Below are 20,200 nucleotides of genomic sequence, written 5' to 3' on the forward strand. Positions count from 1 at the left end.
GAATATTACCCTCTCCCTCAAAATTATCTGTTGTACAAATGCCACTCTCTCTCACCTTGGCTCTGTAGAGCAGTTATTTAAGAAATGGGAGAAAGTCTGTTTTCTTGCTAATAGGGTTAGAGTTTTGCAGTGTAGATCCCCCTCCTCAAAGAGACTATATAAATCAACACAGCCACATCAGCTAGCCCCAGATTCTGGAAAGGCAGGAGGAGGAGGAAAGTGTTGAGAAACGACATCTACAAAGGGCAGAACAACTTGTTCCCGCTGCACTCTCCTCATTCTCTTCTCAGCATCATCTTCAGCTGATGACTTCAAGGCATTCTAGGGCTGCCACAAGCGCATGGCAGAGACTTTAGATATACCTCTGGAAATGGTGCAGGTTCCCAGACTGCTGGACATCTTGCACCCATCCAGGCCTGGTAGGCTCTCCATGCCTATAAAGGAGGAACTGTTGGAACCTGCGAAAAACCTGTGGCACACGCCAGCATCCATTCTGGTTACATCCACACTCAGTCACTTCCAAGGGATTTTGAATACCTTTGTTCCCATCCAGTACCAGGTTTGCTTGTAGTAGCTGTGGTCTAAGAGAGATTGAAGCAATAGGGGCCTTCCAAATTCTCACCCAGGGAGAAGGACCCGGAGAGACTGGACCTGTTCAGATGCAAAATTTTCATCTACCAGCCTCCACATGCTCCAAATGCTTCTGTCTAATACCGTTATTTCAGTTGGAACCAGCTGTCTGTTTGTGGACATGCTACCTCCAGGAACACACAGAGGAGCTAAAGAGCATGTCTGCACATCCTTATAGGCTGCACTGGATATGTCCAGCAGACTACATTGGTGGGCATGAGACGATCATCCTGACTCCAGCCTGGAGCAGTCCAAACAGCAACTGAGGATCCTCCCTTTAAGGGCAACAAGTGCTTTAGTTCAAAGACCGATTCCATTCCTTAAAGGACTCCAGGGTGACACTACCCTCCCTGGGCCTCTGCGTTCCACCCACAAGAAGGAAGCAGTGAAACCACAGATTTCTTTCAGGCGGCATTCTTCTAGCCCCTCCTATTACCAGCCTTCAAAGGACATCCGAGCTGCTGATAAAGAAGCAGAGGTTCCAGCGATGATCCTCTGCCTTTTCCTCTGCTGCGGCAGTCTGTTGTCCACCAGTCGGCAGGTCAAGAGCCTGGCAGAATCTCCAGAGGATCTCTACCTATCCCTACCTTTGGCAACTTCCTTCTTTGCGGAAGCCTGGACTCCGATCAGCTTGGTTCAGTGGATCCTAGAAATTAACAAGGGGTATTCTGTCCAGTTGCTTTCTGGCCCTACCTCCTTTCCCCATCTTTTTTCAGGGCTCCTTCTCATGTGATACTATTAAAACAAGAAGTGGACTTCCTTCTACCACTTGGATCAATGCAAGAGGTGCCCTCAGAATTCAGGAGCAGGGTTTTTTTTGTTCCAAGTATTTTGCCATCCCTAAGAGGAAACGAGGTTGGTTTCCTATTTTTGGACTCTTGACTCCTCACCTTCCTATCCCGGGCCATATTGTTTTTTTCCATACTGCAGCAGTAAGGTTCCTCGAGGGCCTTATTTGTTTGTCCGTCCCCAGGTTGGGGATCTCTGTTAGCACAACTGATGAATCCCACTTTGAGTCCTCAGCAATTTGTTCTCTTCACCACTTATCTAGGAAGACTGCCTTTTTTAGTGGCCGTTACATCAACTCGACAGGCAGAGGAGATTCAGGCCTCATGGCAGGGACCCTTGTATACAGTGTTTCATAAGTACAGGATCACTCTCAAACCTCAACCCAAGTTCTTTCAGAATTTCATGTGAACCAACTGATTTATTTCCAAGTGTTCTTCCCCAAACCTCACTCATTGTCAAAGGAAGCTAAATTTTGCATGCTTGAAGTTATAGTAAAGAATGGTCTTCCTACATTGACAGGACAAAATCATTCAGGAATGCCCCTGGACTGGTTTTTTTTTTTTGGCCCTTGCAGAGAGGGTTAGGCAATATCCCCCCAGAGTTTATCTGAGAGAGTCTCCAAGTGTATAAAGACATGTTAAAAAAGAGTTAACCGGGTTAGGTCCACCTAGCCACATTAGAGCTCACGCAGCCTCTGCTGCCTGTTTGAAGACTGTCCGAATTTCTGAAATCTTTAAGACAGCTACATGGAGCTTGGTCCATGCATTTACAAGGCACTGCTCTTTGGCAGAGGCTTCCAGATGGAATAGTTGCTTGGTCCTGCAATCATTGTTTAGGTAGGACTGCTACTGCCCACCTCCAAACAGACAGCTAACTGCTCGTTAGTCACTGAACACTTGACAAGATAGCAATGCATAGTCATGGTGTCTCTTGCAGGTGGCTTGTGTTCTCCTGGCATCTCTGATTAGCCTTATGCCAGAAAGCCCTACAATTCCATGGGCAAAAGATTTGATGGGATGATGGAAATGGGATGATGCAAGTCCTCTTACTTGCCTTGTGCAAAAAATGCTTGGCTACCTTTGTCGTGTGTCTGTCTGACTCCACCCAGGTGTGTCTAGCCTATCCCGCCTTAATCAAAGGTAAACCAGTGTCTTTGCAGCTCCTTGTCAGACTCCCATAAGGATTGATACTTGAGGGGAAAAAAAAAACAATTAAAAAGCCCCTTGTGTTGTGGGACTTTACTGTGGTGTTGTCAAAGCTGATGAACACCGTTTATGAATCATGGGAGCTTAAATTTCTTTCATGGAAGGTCATTTAACTGGTGACAGTGACTTCTACCACCAAGCGCTCTAAAGCCTATCCCTGTAAAACATGGTATAAGGTGGATCAAAGTGGTGCTGCAGACTCATCCCACATTGCTCTGAAGTGGTGTTTTGAGTTCCATCTTAACTTATTGCCCTATCATCATTTTCCTCACATCGGCATGCCCATCGCAGAGAGGCACATTTCCATATATGCCACCTCAGATGGTCCAGGGTGGGATGTCTCAGGCTCTACCTGGATTAGACTAGCACCCCTAAAAAAAAAATCCGTCCAATTCTGTTTCTTTTGACATCCGTTTGCTAGGCAACGTTGTGACCAGCAGGGTCACATCTACATGGATGCCTGATTGCTCTTATGACCTGGCTGGCCTGAAACTAGAAGACCTTGTAAAAGCTCCTTTGATCCAGTTCAAGGTTGTCACCACAGTCTGCCTCAAATATTTAATTGTTGACCTCTGTAGAGTAGCTACACAGTCCTTGTTCTGCAGACTTGCACGTTATTGCTTGGATTCAGCCTCCAGAATAGAGCTCCCACCCCGGACTCTGTTCCTAAGATAGGAGAGGCCAAACTCCTTTCCTTCCACTTACTCCAATACAATCTTTAATTCAGGATACTCCTTTTCAGTTGGCTAATTAATTATTTTTACATCAAGAAGTTTTAATTGTGGTCTCCTTCCGCAGACTTGAAGGTTGTTTGATGCAGTATTTTTTAAGAGGTATCTTCCTTTTATATTTGTGAGTAAAAAGCAGCAAATTCTGGCAGGGGAAGAGAGAGAAATTTCCAACATTTTTGGCATTAGTGGCATTGTGACAAATTCTGCAGATTGAATCATTAGGGAGGGAAAATTATGAAGGGAAGATATTCTCTTGTAGGATTCCTCACCCATCCACTTCCTATCAGGTTTTCAGTTAAACTGCCAAATTCTTACACCTCGTCTTAGTTTTCTTTGGGGCATATTTTTGATCTGTGATACATTTGTAGTAATGTATCCTGGGAGCTTCCACTAGAGTAATTAGAAAAAGGACTGACTGAAAAATTTGGAGGGCAGTGTTTATAGTTGGCAGGGTGTGATGGCTAGCAGGGAGTCTTGGCTTTCCCTTATCCTGTTCGTGCTGTCCTTGGGGATCAGAAAACCTTAAGAGCTGAGGGAGTTCCCCATTTCTTGTGCTAAGGAACAAAGCCCCTCCTCTCCCCCAAGTAATATGAATATCCTACAAGGTCTCTTCAGAGAAGCAGAATTACGGGTAAGTCAGTCTCTTGTTTAGAAAGATTGTAGCCCCTTGCCCGTCCCTCGTTCCCTCACCACACAAACCATTCTGGTGTCTGGATGAAATTTACCTGGCATCTGCAGCCTTCCTATGGGTGGACTAAAACTTCCACCTTTTGAAGTGTGGTCATTGTGATTCTCAGCAGCGTTGTCCACAAAAGCTCTATGTCGTCTGTCTGTCTACACCAACATCGAACTGAGACGTGTGCATTTGACCTTTGGGCTGATATGTGGCTGTTCCTAATACAACTACAGAATTTTATCCCTTCAGGTTTTTTTCTGCTTGATAAGATGACGAACCTGGCCTGAACTTGATATGTTTAAATTTCTTACCTCACTTGCTCCTCCATCCTGAGATCTGCTTTCTTCTTATTCTAGAAGTCCAGTTCCTCTACTACCACCAATGAGAAGATTACCAAATTGTATGAGCTGGGTGGTGAGCCGGAGAGGAAGATTTGGGTAGATCGTTACCTAGCCTTTACTGAAGAGAAGGCAATGGGCATGACCAACCTCCCAGCTGTAGGCAGAAAACCCCTAGACCTTTACCGGCTCTATATCTCTGTAAAGGAGATTGGAGGACTTACTCAGGTGAGTGACCAGAAGCTCTGAAAGCCATCACGACTGTGACTCAAGTGAGATGGCTATACGTTTGTATGCATAGCCGCGTCCGTCTCAAAATCTCAGGTGCTGTATAGGCAATAGGATTCAGGCTTAACTCGATTTGCTAATTGAGTTCTTTTGATTTAAGTTGAGTCTGGAACTTTTAAAATAGTGTTAATATCTTATTTATAAAATCCAATATCCTTGAATTAAGTGGATCTAATCGCAGTGCTCCAGGTAGTTGCTCCTGTTCAGAGTATTCTGACAGCACTGAGATCCAGCTTGTACTTTTCCTCACCCAGTCCATAGAATAGCAATGATGCTCTCTATGTTTGCATCACTTACTAGTGTTGATGCATGTGGGCTTCCTGCTGGCCTCATGTCTACTTCAGTTTGCTGCTTGGTATTATCCAGCTCTGAGACTCCTTTTTCCCCCCTCCAGGTGGGCAAAGGGGAGGCTTACTGTTTTGTTTTTGATCTACAGTTTCAGCCCAATAGTGTAGCTGTTATGATTGCTACATAACATGTTTAGCTAGTATCTAGGGTGGGAAACATGTCTGTGTCTCACCCTGGGGAAAGGGGAAATGGCTTGAATTTTATGTTCTGACACCCACCCACCCTTTTTTTTTTTTTTTGGGTTGTGCAGGTCAACAAAAACAAGAAATGGCGTGAGTTAGCCACCAATCTTAATGTGGGCACTTCTAGCAGTGCAGCTAGTTCTTTGAAGAAGCAGTACATCCAATGTCTCTATGCCTTTGAGTGCAAGATTGAACGAGGCGAAGACCCGCCCCCAGACATCTTTGCGGCTGCTGATTCAAAGAAGTCCCAGCCCAAGATACAGCCCCCATCTCCCGGTGAGTATAAAGATTACAGACAAGATCCCATATATTCTGCAGCAAATTGGATTTAAATTCCTCTCCAAGGTCCTCCGCATTCCTACTGTAAAATGGAAATTCTCGTGGCAGTATCAGATGCATTCAAATTAAGGCCTTTAATGAGCCCCATATGTAAGGGAATAGAACAGTGAGTAAAATATTCCTTGTAGTGTATCTTCTTCGAGGCTCATCCTCATGGGTGTTCATGGTGGATGCAAATGTTGTCCATGTGCCCAGATCCAGAACTCCTTCAGTAGGAGTGTCCGTTGGTCTGCATCTTCCTAATGCTGAGAACGAAGGGAATATGGGGTGTGGCAGGCTGCTGACCTCTCCAGTTTCTTTTCTGCTGCTTGTTGACTGGGAGGGAACCCTTGTGTGTGTAGCCTTCTCTGTAAATGTTGCGAAAAATTTTTAGTTCTTTTACTAGTTAGTACAGTGTTTCTCAAACTGGGGTCCGCGAGGGTACTCCAGAGGGTCAGCGGACCCCACTGATCAGCTCCTCCCCCTTCCTCCCAGGGAGGCTCCGCGTGCTGCCCCCACCAGAGTGCCAGCTCTGCAGCTCCCATTGGCCGGGAACCACAACCAATGGGAGCTGTGGGCGGTGCCTGTGGGCATGAGGGCAGCGCACTGTGCCTCACTGGCTGCCCATGTGCCATGGGGCCTCAGGGACCTAGTGTTTGCTTCCTCGGAGCTGTGGTGAGTGCTGCCGGGACCCCGAACCCCTTCCCACACCCCTGCCCCAGCCCAGAGTCCCCTCCCACACCTAACTCCCTCCTGGAGCCCGCAAACCCCCCCCAGCCCTGAGCCTGCTCCTGCACCCCAAACCTCCCACCCCAGAGCCCACACCCCGAGCTGGAGCCCTCACCCCGCCCCCCCCGGCACCCCAACCGCCTGCCCCAGCCCGGTGAAAGTGAGGGAGAGCAAGCAACAGTGAAGGGCTGGGGCAAGGGGTCCCTGAAAAATTTTAAATCAAAATGGGGGTCCTCGGGTTGCTAAAGTTTGAGAACCGCTGATTTAGTAGATTCTTAAGCTGTTAATTATGGGTTTCCCCTTTTGTTTCTCCACCTATTGTGGCAGTTATGCCCCAGGCCCACCTCCTCAATAGGTATGGTGTGGGCGTCACCCATAGTAAACACCTAGGGACCAGCACTCGAAGAAAAGACGGTTACTTCCCTTACAGTAATTGGAGTTCCTAAAGATGTGTGGTCCCTGTGTGTGTTCATGACCTCTCCTCCTTCCGCCTCTTCTCTGGATCCTCACATGACTTGTGGCAGGTGGGAACTGGAGAGGTGGTCAGTGTGTGCTGTCCCTTATGCCCTGGGTTTGCAGCCCAAGAAGGCGCAGGGTGCTGGCGTGGACCAATGGTCACTGCTGAAGAATTTCTAGTCCTTGGCACCCTGAGCACGTACATGCCTGCAGTGAGTATCCCTAGGGACCACGTAACTTACCTTCTAGGAACTGGAGTTTGAGATATCTTTGATACTGGCTTTTTTACGCTGCCACCATATGTTCCGTATTCTGCAGACTTTTATACTGACAATGCGTAACTGCGTGATGGAGGATGGGGAAGTATGGGAGAGTGACCTGGAGGAGGCTCTCCGAGATGACTTCAGCATATTCAAGCAGCACCACGTGCTGCTGCGATGTGGGAACCTTTTGGGAAAGTAGCACCTTGTGATCACAAAAGCACCCCTCTGCGGCACAGAATACTTGAAGCTTGCGTTATGGGGATGTGTTGTCAGATACCGCATCAGTCCGTTGCTTTCCTAGGGCTAGCTGCAGGTCTAGGACTCTGTGCCCAAAGCCTTTTTTGTTGTTTTAAAACACAAATTTATTGGTAGATGTTGGGATGGTTTTGGTTATAGACCATTTAGAGGAGCTTTAGAATAGATAATTAAATAGTCTCTGTTGTGTAGTTTCATTTCCTGGGGAATCTCCAGTTTGTTCCTTGGTTCCTGGGCATCATGTCTGATCCAGACTGTACAGAACAGGAGAAAACTCTGGGTTTAAGAGTGCGTTTTCTGCCCCTTTGTCTTCCCAGTGTGTGAAACCTTCTATTCTATTTGTATTGGAGAAGGTCGTTCCCTGGATGGCTGTTTTGAACATGCCAAGCCTTTAAGCCTCTATTGCAAAAGACCAGGTATACCCAGCTGGTTCCAGGTCCTCCTAATGATTTAATCTGGGGTGGGCAAACTTTTTGGCCTGAGGGGCCACATCAGGGTTCCAAAACTGTATGTTCCAAAGGCTGTGCCTCCCCAAACAGCCTGGCCTCTGCCCCCTCCCACTTCAAACACCCCACCCCCCCACCCCCAGCTCCCTGACTGCCCTGACCCCTATCCATACCTATGCTCTCTGACAGGCCCCCGGGACTCCCACACCTATCCAACCACCCCCGCTGCCTTACCATGCCGCTCAGGGCACTAGGACTGGCAGCAGCACTGCCCAGCTGGAGCCAGCCATGCTGCCCGGCAGGATCTCGCTGCCCAGAGCGCTGGTGGCATGGCTAGCTGAGGCTGCAGGGGATGGGGGACAGCAGGGGAGAGGCTGGAGGCTAGCCTACCCGGCCAGGAGCTCAAGGGCTGGGCAGGAGTTGGCCCACAAGCTGTAGTTTGCCCACCTCTGATTTAACCCCTACAAGCCAGATCTTCAGATGCATTTTCTGGTTAGGGTCCCATTCCCATGCAAAGGTCTGCTCTGAAGCACCTTAATGTGGGAAAGAGAGAGCCTTTGGTTCTGGGATAAGCATCTTCCAGGACAGTGAAACAGAGTCCTACTTTGAGAGTACTCCAGTTGTGTAAATTTTGTCAGTCCTGGCAAAAGGAAGCATCTGGGGTTGTGAGATTCTCCTTCAGGCCCCACCAGGACCTTTCTCTCAAAGGTTTCTCAGACTCCCTGGCATATTTCTCTGCAGATGCTGCTGCTTTCTCCCGTCCTCCCCATGCTTTAACCCATGGATGATGCAGCTACCTCCCTCAGTTTATTGGTGGCCAGTTGAGAAGCCTGCTTCTTTGACCTTTCCCAAAAGGGCCAAGGGCAATCACCATGACCTTCTTTGCCTCTTTAAATTGTTGAGTCTATCATCTCTCTCCACCTTTGGCTCATATCCACAGTGTAACGTGCCTGCTGGATAGGGATGAAGTCGCATTTAATGTCAGTCCTTCTGTTTTGCCTGAATACTGTCACGTCTGCCCTCATTACCCCGATGACTACAGATAATTTCAAGAGTTGCAGGTTTGAATAATTATCTTTAGAGTTGAAGACTGTCCAAGTTCAGGAAGAAAATGCTCCCTGTTTTGAGATAGACTGTACTTGAGAACAAGGAGAAGAACTTATCTGTTGATTAAGGCTTAATGACACCTGCTGCAGGCAGCTGTCTGACCCCAGGATCTGCACCCTTCATCACCACAAAGGGAGGTCACTTGTACCTGGTTCTACAGCAGGGATTTCAGCGTCTTTCCCGTACCTGACTCAAACTCTTCTGGCTGTCTCTGCAGCCAGTGGGAAGCCTTAAGAGCTCCAGGGTTGGTGGTGCCCCCCCTTCTGACAAAACCAGAAAGATTTTCTGTCTGGGCAGGAAAATGTACCTCCTCAGGTAGAGGCAGCAGTGCAGCATCCTCACTACTGTTGTTGTTCCAGAGCAGGGCCGAACAGAAAGTCCAGTGACTGGTGTTCTTCCGATGGAATTGGAGCAGGGATCCACTATGTGCGTTTCCACCAATCCCCTTACTACCGCTGGCGGTGAGAGACCATTGATCAGGGCCTGGTTTAGCTTGATCAGTCCAGTTTTTTGGAACAGGCAGTATTGCTCTATAGGTCTCCAAGAGTCTCCATACCAGCTACCTATGCCACTGGGCCATGTAACCTAAGAAAATTAATCTGGTCTTGCATCCCAGATCAGTCTCTTCACCTTGCTGTTTGGGTCACAGGACATGGATTTCTTCTCATCTAGCAGATTTTGCAAGGCTACAAAGGATCTCTTTGCAGACCAAGAAGCCTTCCATATTGAAATACTGCTCCCAGAAGTGGATAAAGGTTTTCCCTCTTCCAGCAGTGGACGGCAGTTCATCATGCTCTGCGTTCATATAATCTTTTATTGACTTCTTACTGTATCTGAAGCATCAGCCTTGCTGTGTCCTTGAACAAAATGCATTTGTTTGCCATCTCAGAATACCGCTCTCCCATAGACAACTGTGAAGCATTCAGCCACAGTCAAAAGTTTCCTCGGAGAACTGAGTAATGTCTTTCCACCATTCAGGAAACCTGTCCCAGTGTGGGATTAACTTCACTGTATTCCACAGGATGAAACTATTTTGTCATTAGGCAAAAATTTTGCCTAAAGCAGCATCTGAGTTAAACTTAAACCAGACCGCTGATCTCTTCCAGCTTTCTTCACAAAACCTCATTCTTTCCAACAGGGAAATTAGATTGCATAACCAAGGTGTTAAGAGGGTTCTGAGTTTATTTGGTTAGGACTAAGGCACCTAGGACAGTGTTTTTCAAACTGTGGGTCACGATCCACTACTGGGTTGCGGCACGTAAAGCGCTGGGTCGCCTTGCTCTGGTCAGCACCGTCAGCAGTGCTGCCTAGCTAAGGCAGGCTAGTGCCTACCTTTCCCAACGCCGGGCCGCACCCCAGAAACGGCCAGCAACGAGTCCTGCCTCTAGGCAGGAGGGCTATGGGGCTCTGCGTGCTGCCTCCGCCCTGAGCACCAGCTCTACACTCCCACTGGCCAGGAACCAGCCAATGGGAATGGTGGGGGGAAGGAGGGGAGTACCTCCAGGCAAGAGTCGCGCAGAGCCGATTGCATGCCTCCGCTTAGGAGCCAGACCTGCTGGCCGCTTCTGGGGTGCAGCATAGCCCATGGTGCCGGGACAGGCAGGAAGCCTGCCTTAGCACCCCCACTGTGCCGCTGGAGGTAAGTCTGTGCCCCAATCCCATGCCTCAGCCCTGAGCCCCCAGAACCCCTTCCTGCACCCCAACCCCCTGCACCCCGAGCCCTGACCCCCTGCACCCCGAGCCCTGACCCCAGCCCTGGGCCCCACCTACACTTGGCCCCTCCCAAACCCTTCATCCCCAGCTTCGTTGGGTCACTGGCATCAACAGTTTTCTTCAACTGGGTCACAAGAAATAAAGTTTGAAAACCACTGATCTAGGAAGTTACTTAGTTGTGGCATTTGGAGATTAATGTAGAAGGGGTGGCATTTCCACTTAGTACCTGTCAGTGAATTAGATGGTGCATAGCTTTCTCTTTTTCTTTAGCAAGCGTTATTCTCAAGACTTGGCCTTCTAGTGATACGGTGGCATTGGTGGCTTGCTTTAGTGATGGAAATTTGCAGGCCTGCTACCTCGAATTCTTTGTACGTTTATGCAGCACTGCTCTATTGACTTGGCCTGTAGATCTGATGCTTGCTTTAGGAGGACCATTCTCAGTGTATTCGCCCACCCACATAGTTGCCTCTAACAACCTTGGCTCCAAACCTCAGTGCCTCAGGTGGCTGCTCATGCTGTCCCACCAGGTTCCTGAAACCCAGACAGGGGAAGCATCCCACAAATGTGAGTGCATATAGGCAACTCGCTCTCTCAGAAAGTTTTTTTGGCAGCTGAGTAGAGGGCAGTGGGGCATTTGGTATCCAGGAGGGCAGGAGGCCTGAGTTAGGTTTGGCAGCTGACAGCAGTTTGACAGTTAGAACCCAGGAGGTAGCTGGTGGCTTCTAGCACTGTGGGGATGCTTCTGTTCCTCTCTTGCAAACAAGGAAGAGGTGAGTGACTCTCTTTTGGTGGTGGAGTGGAAAAGTTTGAGTTCTGGTTTCCAAAGCTATGCCCTGCATGTCCACCACTGAATGCATTTAAGCTGCTATTGCTGGCATACCAAGTTAACACTCCATGAAGATGAATGGAGGCAGTTCATATCACTCAGAGCTGTTGCTTCAGGCTGTTTGCAGACTACTCTGTTTGCCTTTGATTGCTGGCCCTTCTGGCTGTGAAGATCGCTTTCCACTTATTTTCATCTTAATGGAGGCTTAGATTTCAATATACAATTCTGCATTAAGGGGTATGTTTTGTAGCTGTGGAATACATAGGGACTTCCTCGGTGTGTGTGATGGGGTAAGGCTACTGGAGAGTGTCTAATGAAACGTATGCCCTGCTCAGGCAATCCTCACTGTAAAACCATTTAGTGTGCAGTTTGCGCCCCCCCTCCCCGCCCAAAGCTGCGTGACTTGTGTTCCCAGGAGTCTGGATATAGCCTTCTGGGCTTCCTCCTCTTTCTCTCCCCGCCCCCCCTTCCCTTCTTGGGTTCCTGAGTGTGACTGGCTGGGTGTCCCCTGGGAGGTGCCTCCAGCGGGCTGTTAGGTTTTATTCTCAGAGGATGGAATTGGCTTGTCTCCAACTGTTTGTAAAATAGTGAGTAGGAGAGACAGCAGGGGATGGGGACAAACAGCCTCTTCCTGTTGATGTCTGTGCGTTCTAATGCAGTGGAGCCCAGCGCTGAATTCCCAGGGGGGCGGGAGTGGAGCTGAAATGCTAATGAATAGCGAAGAAGGGCGTGGGGGAGGTTATGAATGAAGCTCCCTGCTGAGCTTGACTGCCCTTCCTTCTGTGGAGAAGTCCCCAGACTGAGAGGGAGGAAGGGGGGGGAGAGGGACAGGGTGCCAGGAAGGTGGGGCATAAACAAACATGACCTGTATGTGACCTTAGAGGATTTTAATGAATAGCTGAAATGACTCATCAACCAGCAAGGCTGAAGCTGAGGGAGATCGGGTGCTGGGAATGGTAACTAATGGAAACATTAATTAAGAGTTCAGCTCTTGCCAGCTGCAAGGAGCATAGCAGTAGTTCCATGGAATAGTGGAACTCCCTGAGCTCGCTGTGTGCTTGGTTACACGTGGTGGCCTAGGATTTTCAAGCGAGGGTTTTCCGTAGCTTCTTTGTCTCAGTTGATCCTCCACTTCTTTGCTAAACAAGGGCTTTGTCATTCATTGAAAGTGCTGTTCTTTCTCTGGTCCCTGTTCCTAAGAGCCTATCCCAAGATGGCTTAGGAGTGCTTCTAGGGTTCTCCTGAAAGAATCCCCACCGGAAAGGGCACATCAGAGAAAGGAGCCGTGCAGTACAAAATCAGAGTTACTTCCCCTGAAGGCAGTGGAGTTTCCATCTCGTAAAGGATGTGAGCCTTATGAGACATCGAACTCACTATCTTTGCCTTGAGTATGGTGTGAACATGAAGGTGCCGGGCTGCTAACTCTGATATTGGGGTTGGGGTTGTCACACTTGCTGGAGAAACATTTTAATTCTGTGCAGCCTGGTACACAGCTAAGCATCTTCCTCTGACACCACATAATCTGGGAAGCTTGTCCAGTATGGTGGGAGATGTTTTAAAGGGGTGAGGGTGGGACAATTGGATAGAAAACATAAGACACATTCTTTCTGACAGAGAATTATGAGAGCCTTAAGCATTCTCACAGCTCAACATGTTGTGTATGGATTTGTTGGGAAGTCTGGATAGCTGATGGTATGTCCTTGTACTGCTATATTCACTGTTGCTTTCCTTTATCTTTCAAACAGGTTCTGTTTTAGAGGGAGGGTTAGAGAGAGGTTTTACCTGTCCATGTTTTGAGAATGGCCATACCACTCCTTCAGGGTGTGTCTCTTGATTTTTGGAGTTGCTGAGATTCTGGAGTGTTTCTGGATGACCTCTTCTGTCTGGTGCATATCTACTCATGCTGGCTTTCTCTGCTTGCAGCGGGTTCAGGCTCCATGCAGGGTCCTCAGACACCTCAATCCACCAGCAGCTCTATGGCAGAGGGAGGAGATTTGAAACCACCAACGCCAGCGTCTACACCACACAGTCAGATGCCCCCTTTGCCAGGCATCAGGTATTACACTGCCACATTCTGTCTGCTGTGAGCAAAGAGCCTGTGTTGCTGGCAGGATTGCTAATGTTCGCTAGCAATTGAGTTGGGGCCAAGGTGAGCGTTTTGGTCAGTTGCACGAGTCACGCTCATTTTGTAATAACTGGTAGTGAAGCTGTGGAATTGGCAACTATATCCCATCATCTGTGTAATCATTGTTAGTCTCTCCTAGGGGGTTTCCCTTTCTGAAGGGAAACAAGGATTTCTTTCCTCTTTTGATGGGTCTGTCAGGAAGGGGGATAGGATACCCCCTCCTCACCTACAAGATGGGTGATCTGGGGTGTGGGGGCGAAGAGTGGCACAGGACTTTACTCTAAAGAGTATGTTCTTGTATTATATCAGGAGTAACTCAGTAGGTCTTCAGGATGCCTTTGCAGATGGCAGTGACCCCACTTTCCAGAAGCGGAACTCCATGACTCCAAATCCCGGGTACCAGCCCAGCATGAATACCTCTGACATGATGGGTCGCATGTCCTACGAGCCAAATAAGGATCCTTATAGCAGTATGAGGAAAGGTGATGGAGCTCTTTTATACAGAAGCACTTAACCCATTGAACTGTCTAACCCCTGAAAGGTGCCTTCGGGATATATGCAGCCCCTGGGCCAGAGCCATCCATCTCCTGCAAAAGGGGAAAATGTTTTTTTCTGATTCCAAGGTGAACTTTCTGTGCTGATTCTTTCTTTTCCTCTCCCAGCTCCAGGAAGTGACCCCTTCATGTCCTCAGGGCAGGGCCCCAACACTGGTATGGGTGACCCGTATAATCGTGCTGCAGGTCCAGGGATGGGTAACATGGCCCTGGGACAACGGCAACATTATCCCTATGGAGGTCCTTACGACAGAGTGAGGTGAGGGCTTGCTGGACTCTAAGTGTAATAGTGTATCCCTTATTCACAACAGTGACTTCTCTGGTAGCCTCTTTCCTCTAGAGGAACAAAGGAGCAGCCTTGACAAGTGTATGTGTTTGTGCAGGACGGAACCAGGAATGGGACCCGAGGGAAGCTTAGGAACTGGAACTCCCCAGGCCAACATTATGCCTTCCACCCCTGACTCAGGGATGTACTCTCCCAGCCGCTATCCACAGCAGCAACAGCAGCAGCAACGGTAGGTGCCGGCTGGTGCCAAGCAAGCAGCGTTTGCCAGTTAATAGAACTGGCTGCCTCCCACTACAGACAGGGAGTTCAGAAACCCTTATTGCTAAGTGTGCACCTGGGCAGGAGGTAATGCACCTGTTCAATCTCTCTCTGCAGACATGATTCCTATGGCAATCAGTTCTCCACTCAAGGCACATCCTCTGGCAGCCCCTTTCCCAGTCAGCAAACCACCATATATCAACAGCAACAGCAGGTGAGCTCCCCAAACGTCTCCAGTTCGCTCCAGGGAAACGTGGGATGATTTACCTGTGGAAAGTTGTCAAAAGCAAATTGTGTTCTGGGGTAGCTGTCTGCTGTACTGATTTCTATGTAATGTTTGAGAGTTCTATAGAATGTACACGCCCAAACATCATGCAAAACCTTTCCATGTTACTGCCAGTTTCCAAGTAGTTAAACAGGTTTTAATGCAACTTTGCTGTAATACACGTTGTGGTTTTGTGCAGTGTGTACATTTCGTCCTGTTAGCTGTGTTCTGTAAAGTGGGGGCTCTTCAGTACATAGCTAGTACACTTACTAGTTCAGATTCCAGGAGCCCAGGAAGCTTCACTTGGGGTTTTGTGCTCCCTGGAACATACCTGTCTGATCCCCACAGTATCTCTAACAGTCTTTGGTGTCCAGTCAGCAGGTTTGTCTAGTATTTCATGTATGGCCTGGTGATCATCCCTTAATAGGTCTAGGTAACTGCCTCTGACTTGGATCCTTCCACGCAACCCAGAATTTTCTTGGATATTTTTCACTTCCTGAGCCCATTGCTGAAGATTTTGGGGTTATATCCCTCCCTTGAGTGTTATACAGGGTACCTTTTTCAGAGAAGAGTTTAGTGTAACGTCCATAAAAATGAAGAGAGGAAATTTAATTTGCTATTCATGGCAATGCCTCAATCAGTCCCTTGTTTTTCTTGCAATTTTGGGATAGATCCTGTCTGGCTTGTGAACATAGAGTAGAGGGCACTTTCAGCGCTGTGCTAAGAATAATTCCAACTGCTTTGCAGTTTGTTTGGCTTTGCAACCAGAGCCATAGGGCACTGGGCCAAGGGTTTCAGTTACTTTGGTTCTCAAGTGTCTTCCTGGAGCTCTAGAGCATCACGTTGAAGCCTAGATAGACAGCACGGTAGTTAGGGCACAGGACTGGGTGTTGAGATCTGGGTTTTAATCCTGGTTCTGTCATGGCCCAACTGACCTTCCATATGTAAAAAAGGGGTCATCCTCACTTCTGTAAGATGCTTTGAGATCTATGATGAAAGGAACAATTAGAAGTACGAACTGTAGCTTTTGATTCACACCCTATCTGAGAGTTCAGTGGAACCTTCTATTCTGCTGTCCAATTTATGGAAGAACTGGAACAGGGTCTGCTGAAGCTGCTGAGACCGAACAGGAATCCACACACAGATTGTACTGTGGGGTGACTGTACTAAAGGCTAAGAGGCTGAGCTCTTTTTATAGGCAAGTCTTTCCCACTGACCGTTAGCCTGCCCTGAAAGCTGCCCTTATGGAAGCAGCTAGGAAAACTCAAAATGCCTGAAAGAATCAGTCTTGGCTTGTAAACTTCGGAGGCTGCTGTCTCTTCAGGCCTCATGTGGGAAGGTTGGTCTTCTTGACCATTTAGAAAAGTTCCCCTCAGTCCAGGTTAGACAGTAGCATTCGTATGATTTGGGGATGCAGTCCCACTTGGTCTGTGTAGCTCTGCCGCATTGCCTTTAGCGTTTTATAAATAATCTCCATTACCAACTGCTTTGTGCATCTTCCTTGTAGAATTACAAGCGACCGATGGATGGCAGTTATGGCCCACCTGCCAAGCGACACGAAGGGGAGATGTACAACGTATCGTACAGCACCGGGCAGGGGCAGCAGCAGCTGCCTACAGCACAGACCCAACAACCGAGCCAGCAGCAAACTGCACAGCCTTATACATGTCCTGCTGTGGAGAACCAGTATGGGAGTACATACCCTGCCACTGACCGCCGACCTGCTGGAGGGCCGCAGAACCAGTTCCCGTTCCAATTTGGCAGAGACAGGGTCTCGGCTCCCCCGGGCTCGACTGCCCAGCAGAATATGCCACCACAGATGATGGGTGGTCCCATACAGTCTACTCCAGAGGGCTTGCAGCAGGGCAGCTTGTGGCAAGGGCGCAATGAAATAGGGTACAGCTATCCAAATCGGCAGAGTTCAGGCTCTGCAGCCCAGGGGCCTGCTTATCATGGAGTGAATCGAACAGATGAAATTCTACATGCAGATCAGAGGGTAAATCATGAGGGGCCATGGCCCTCCCATGGGAACCGTCAGCCTCCTTATGGTCCTTCTGCCCCGGTACCCCCAATGACAAGGCCCCCACAGCCTAACTACCAGACCCCTCCTAGCATGCAGAATCACATTCCTCAGGTATCCAGCCCAGCACCTCTGCCCAGACCTCTGGAGAACCGCACCTCACCCAGCAAATCTCCGTTCCTGCACTCGGGGATGAAAATGCAGAAAGCAGGACCTCCCGTCCCTGCCTCGCATATAGCCTCAGCAGCCGTACAGCCTCCCATGACACGACGGGACATCACCTTCCCACCCGGATCCGTGGAAGCTACGCAGCCCGTGTTGAAGCAAAGGAGACGGCTGACCACGAAAGATATTGGTAAGACTAAGCTCCTGCTCTGCTGTAGCTGTTGGGGATGTCCTGTCAGAACCATCACTGCTTTTGGGGCAGGCTGTTGGGAAGGGAGCCACCAAAGGAAATGGGTCTCAGGTGGCCTTGTCTGAATCACGCCCCACCCTCCCACCGCATATTTAGTTTGTCTGCACTGTGGTCAGTAAAGCCCCGTGGAATGGGCTCTGCTGTCCATGGAATCAGAAAGCAATATTTAGTGTCAGTCCTTTTTTTTTTTTTCCGTTTCTTAGTGCCAGGAACTGGTGGTATCATATGTTTGTATTACAGGAACTCCTGAAGCATGGAGAGTGATGATGTCTCTGAAGTCTGGTTTGCTGGCTGAAAGTACGTGGGCCTTGGATACCATAAACATCCTGCTCTATGATGACAACAGCATAATGACCTTCAACCTCAGCCAGGTAGGTGCAGATGCTCTGAGATCTAGGTCTTTGAAGCACTAACCTATGTTCAGAATCCTGTCAACAAGATAGCAGAATACAGGTGTTCTCCATCTAGAGCCAAACCTCCAGCCATCCCAACATTTGCAGAAATGTAACATAACTGTTGTGTAGGCCAACCCTGAATACATACATGTAGAGTGTCTGGGTAATTGCATGCCCGACTACTTTGTCGGTATACACAGTTATCCGCTTGCATTGTGTGCAAATGCAAGGTTTTGCCTGGATGGTGGATGTGTTCTCTCTGTGGTACAAAAAGGGAATAACAGGGATGAGGTGTTCAAACCTACCTTCACAGTAAGGGCACCGCAAAATTCTGAAGGCTGACTATCTTCTCTGATGAGCTACAATGCCATTTTGTTTTCTGTAGCTGTCTGTCTTTGTCACGCCTCTTTTCCTGAAGTTTGGATGCCAGTTCAAGGAAGCTAACCTTCTTCCTAAACTGGCTCTGGCTGGGTGTCTGGTGCATGTGGCGTTATACCTCCTTCCTCCTCACCCCAGCCATAGCAAAAAATATGAACTACTATATTGTAAATACTGTTTCATTTGCTGTTGTATTTTGCCACCCTGTGCTTGAAGGAAGGAGGAGGTGACCAGGAAGGGGGTGTAGGGGCGTGTTGTGTGTGTGGTCAGTGATGGATAGTAAAATACTGACTGACCTTTTTTTTTCTTTCTCCCCCTCCATTACCCCCTTTCCCAGAAGATGGGAAGTCTGTTTAGAGTAGCAAATACTGTGTAATGTGTAACCAGTATAATAATAAACTAATTGCCAATACGGTTTCAGCTCTTAACTCTCTTCTGACCAACTTCCCCAATCACTTGTATTGGCCTAGCTTGCTCTGATTTATTTATTTTTTCCCCTCCTCCCCTTGTTCTTTCTATTGCAGCTGCCAGGGTTGCTGGAGCTACTGGTGGAATATTTCCGGCGTTGCCTGATCGAAATCTTTGGGATCCTAAAGGAATATGAGGTGGGAGATCCAGGACAAAAAACACTATTAGATCCTGAAAGATTCTGCAAGTCTTCAAGTCCCCCTCCTGAAGAGGGGGACGAAGAGGAGGAGCCACAGAGCCCTAACTATGAGGAAGAGGAGGAGGAAGAGGAGGCTGCATTTGCAAGTAAAGAGAAAGCACCCCTAGAGAGCAATGAGGAAAAACTAGTCAGTAAATTTGACAAGCTGCCAGTCAAGATAGTGCAGAAGAACGACCCATTTGTGGTAGATTACTCAGACAAGCTGGGGCGAGTACAGGAGTTTGAAAGTGGACTGCTGCACTGGCGGATTGGTGGTGGAGACACCACTGAACACATTCAAACCCACTTTGAGAGCAAAATGGAGCTACTGTTAACTCACAAACGAGTTTCCTGCAACTCTGCCTTGAGAAAACGTTCCACAGCTGAGAGCAATCCAGGAACTAGAGAGGGGGAGAATCTGCCATCTGATGGTCCCCCGGAGAAAAGGATAACAGCTACTATGGATGACATGCTTTCGGCACGGCCAGGTTCGCTGGCGGAGGAGGAGGTCAAAAACTCGGAAGCAACAAAGGAAAGCAGCAAATTTCCATTTGGCAGTAGTCCAGCTCAGAGCCACAGAAATATCAAAATTCTGGAGGACGAACCTCACAGTAAAGATGAGACACCCCTGTGCACCCTTCTAGACTGGCAAGACTCTCTAGCTAAACGCTGTGTCTGTGTGTCTAACATCATCAGGAGTTTATCGTTTGTGCCGGGCAATGACTTTGAAATGTCTAAGCACCCCGGTCTGCTGCTGATTCTAGGGAAACTGATTCTCCTGCACCACAAGCATCCGGAACGCAAACAGGCACCACTGACCTATGAGAAGGAAGAGGAGCAGGACCAAGGGGTGAGCTGCAACAAGGTGGAGTGGTGGTGGGACTGCTTGGAGATGCTGCGTGAAAACACGCTGGTTACACTGGCCAACATTTCTGGTCAGTTGGACCTCTCCCCGTACCCGGAAAGCATCTGTTTGCCTGTCCTGGATGGACTCCTCCACTGGGCAGTATGTCCATCAGCAGAGGCCCAGGATCCTTTTCCAACCCTGGGGCCTAATGCTGTCCTCTCCCCTCAGAGACTGGTTTTGGAAACTCTCAGCAAACTCAGCATCCAGGACAACAACGTGGATTTGATTCTTGCAACTCCCCCCTTTAGTCGCTTGGAGAAGGTCTATAGCACCATGGTGCGTTTCCTTAGTGACAGAAAGAACCCAGTGTGTCGAGAGATGGCTGTGGTACTGCTGGCCAACTTGGCACAGGGCGACAGCCTGGCAGCTAGAGCAATTGCAGTGCAGAAGGGCAGCATTGGCAACTTGTTGGGCTTCTTGGAGGACAGCCTGGCAACCACTCAGTTCCAGCAGAGTCAGGCCAGCTTGATGCACATGCAAAACCCTCCCTTTGAGTCGACAAGTGTGGACATGATGCGTCGGGCAGCTCGGGCGCTGCTTGCCCTGGCCAAAGTGGACGAGAACCACTCTGAGTTCACGTTATACGAGTCGCGGCTGTTGGACATCTCCGTGTCGCCTTTGATGAACTCGTTGGTTTCACAAGTTATTTGT

General features: G+C 48.7%; 1 protein-coding gene across 2 annotated transcripts in view; it reads left to right on the forward strand.

The window, feature by feature from the left end:
- Nucleotides 1-20,200, forward strand: part of ARID1A (AT-rich interaction domain 1A) — an 82,963-nt gene that overhangs the window by 61,575 nt on the left and 1,188 nt on the right. For both annotated transcript variants that reach the window (XM_084652420.1, XM_084652419.1), the window contains exons 11-20: nucleotides 4,388-4,597; nucleotides 5,256-5,463; nucleotides 13,224-13,356; nucleotides 13,735-13,907; nucleotides 14,088-14,238; nucleotides 14,363-14,494; nucleotides 14,641-14,737; nucleotides 16,296-17,163; nucleotides 17,464-17,594; nucleotides 18,521-20,200. The exon at nucleotides 18,521-20,200 is cut by the window's right edge. In XM_084652420.1, coding sequence (XP_084508546.1) covers nucleotides 4,388-4,597; nucleotides 5,256-5,463; nucleotides 13,224-13,356; nucleotides 13,735-13,907; nucleotides 14,088-14,238; nucleotides 14,363-14,494; nucleotides 14,641-14,737; nucleotides 16,296-17,163; nucleotides 17,464-17,594; nucleotides 18,521-20,200 — 3,783 coding nt within the window. The remainder of the gene's footprint in view (nucleotides 1-4,387; nucleotides 4,598-5,255; nucleotides 5,464-13,223; nucleotides 13,357-13,734; nucleotides 13,908-14,087; nucleotides 14,239-14,362; nucleotides 14,495-14,640; nucleotides 14,738-16,295; nucleotides 17,164-17,463; nucleotides 17,595-18,520) is intronic.

This window comes from Lepidochelys olivacea (genome assembly GCF_965140295.1).
Source record: "Lepidochelys olivacea isolate rLepOli2 genome assembly, chromosome: 19".
NCBI classification, from domain to species: Eukaryota; Metazoa; Chordata; order Testudines; family Cheloniidae; genus Lepidochelys; species Lepidochelys olivacea.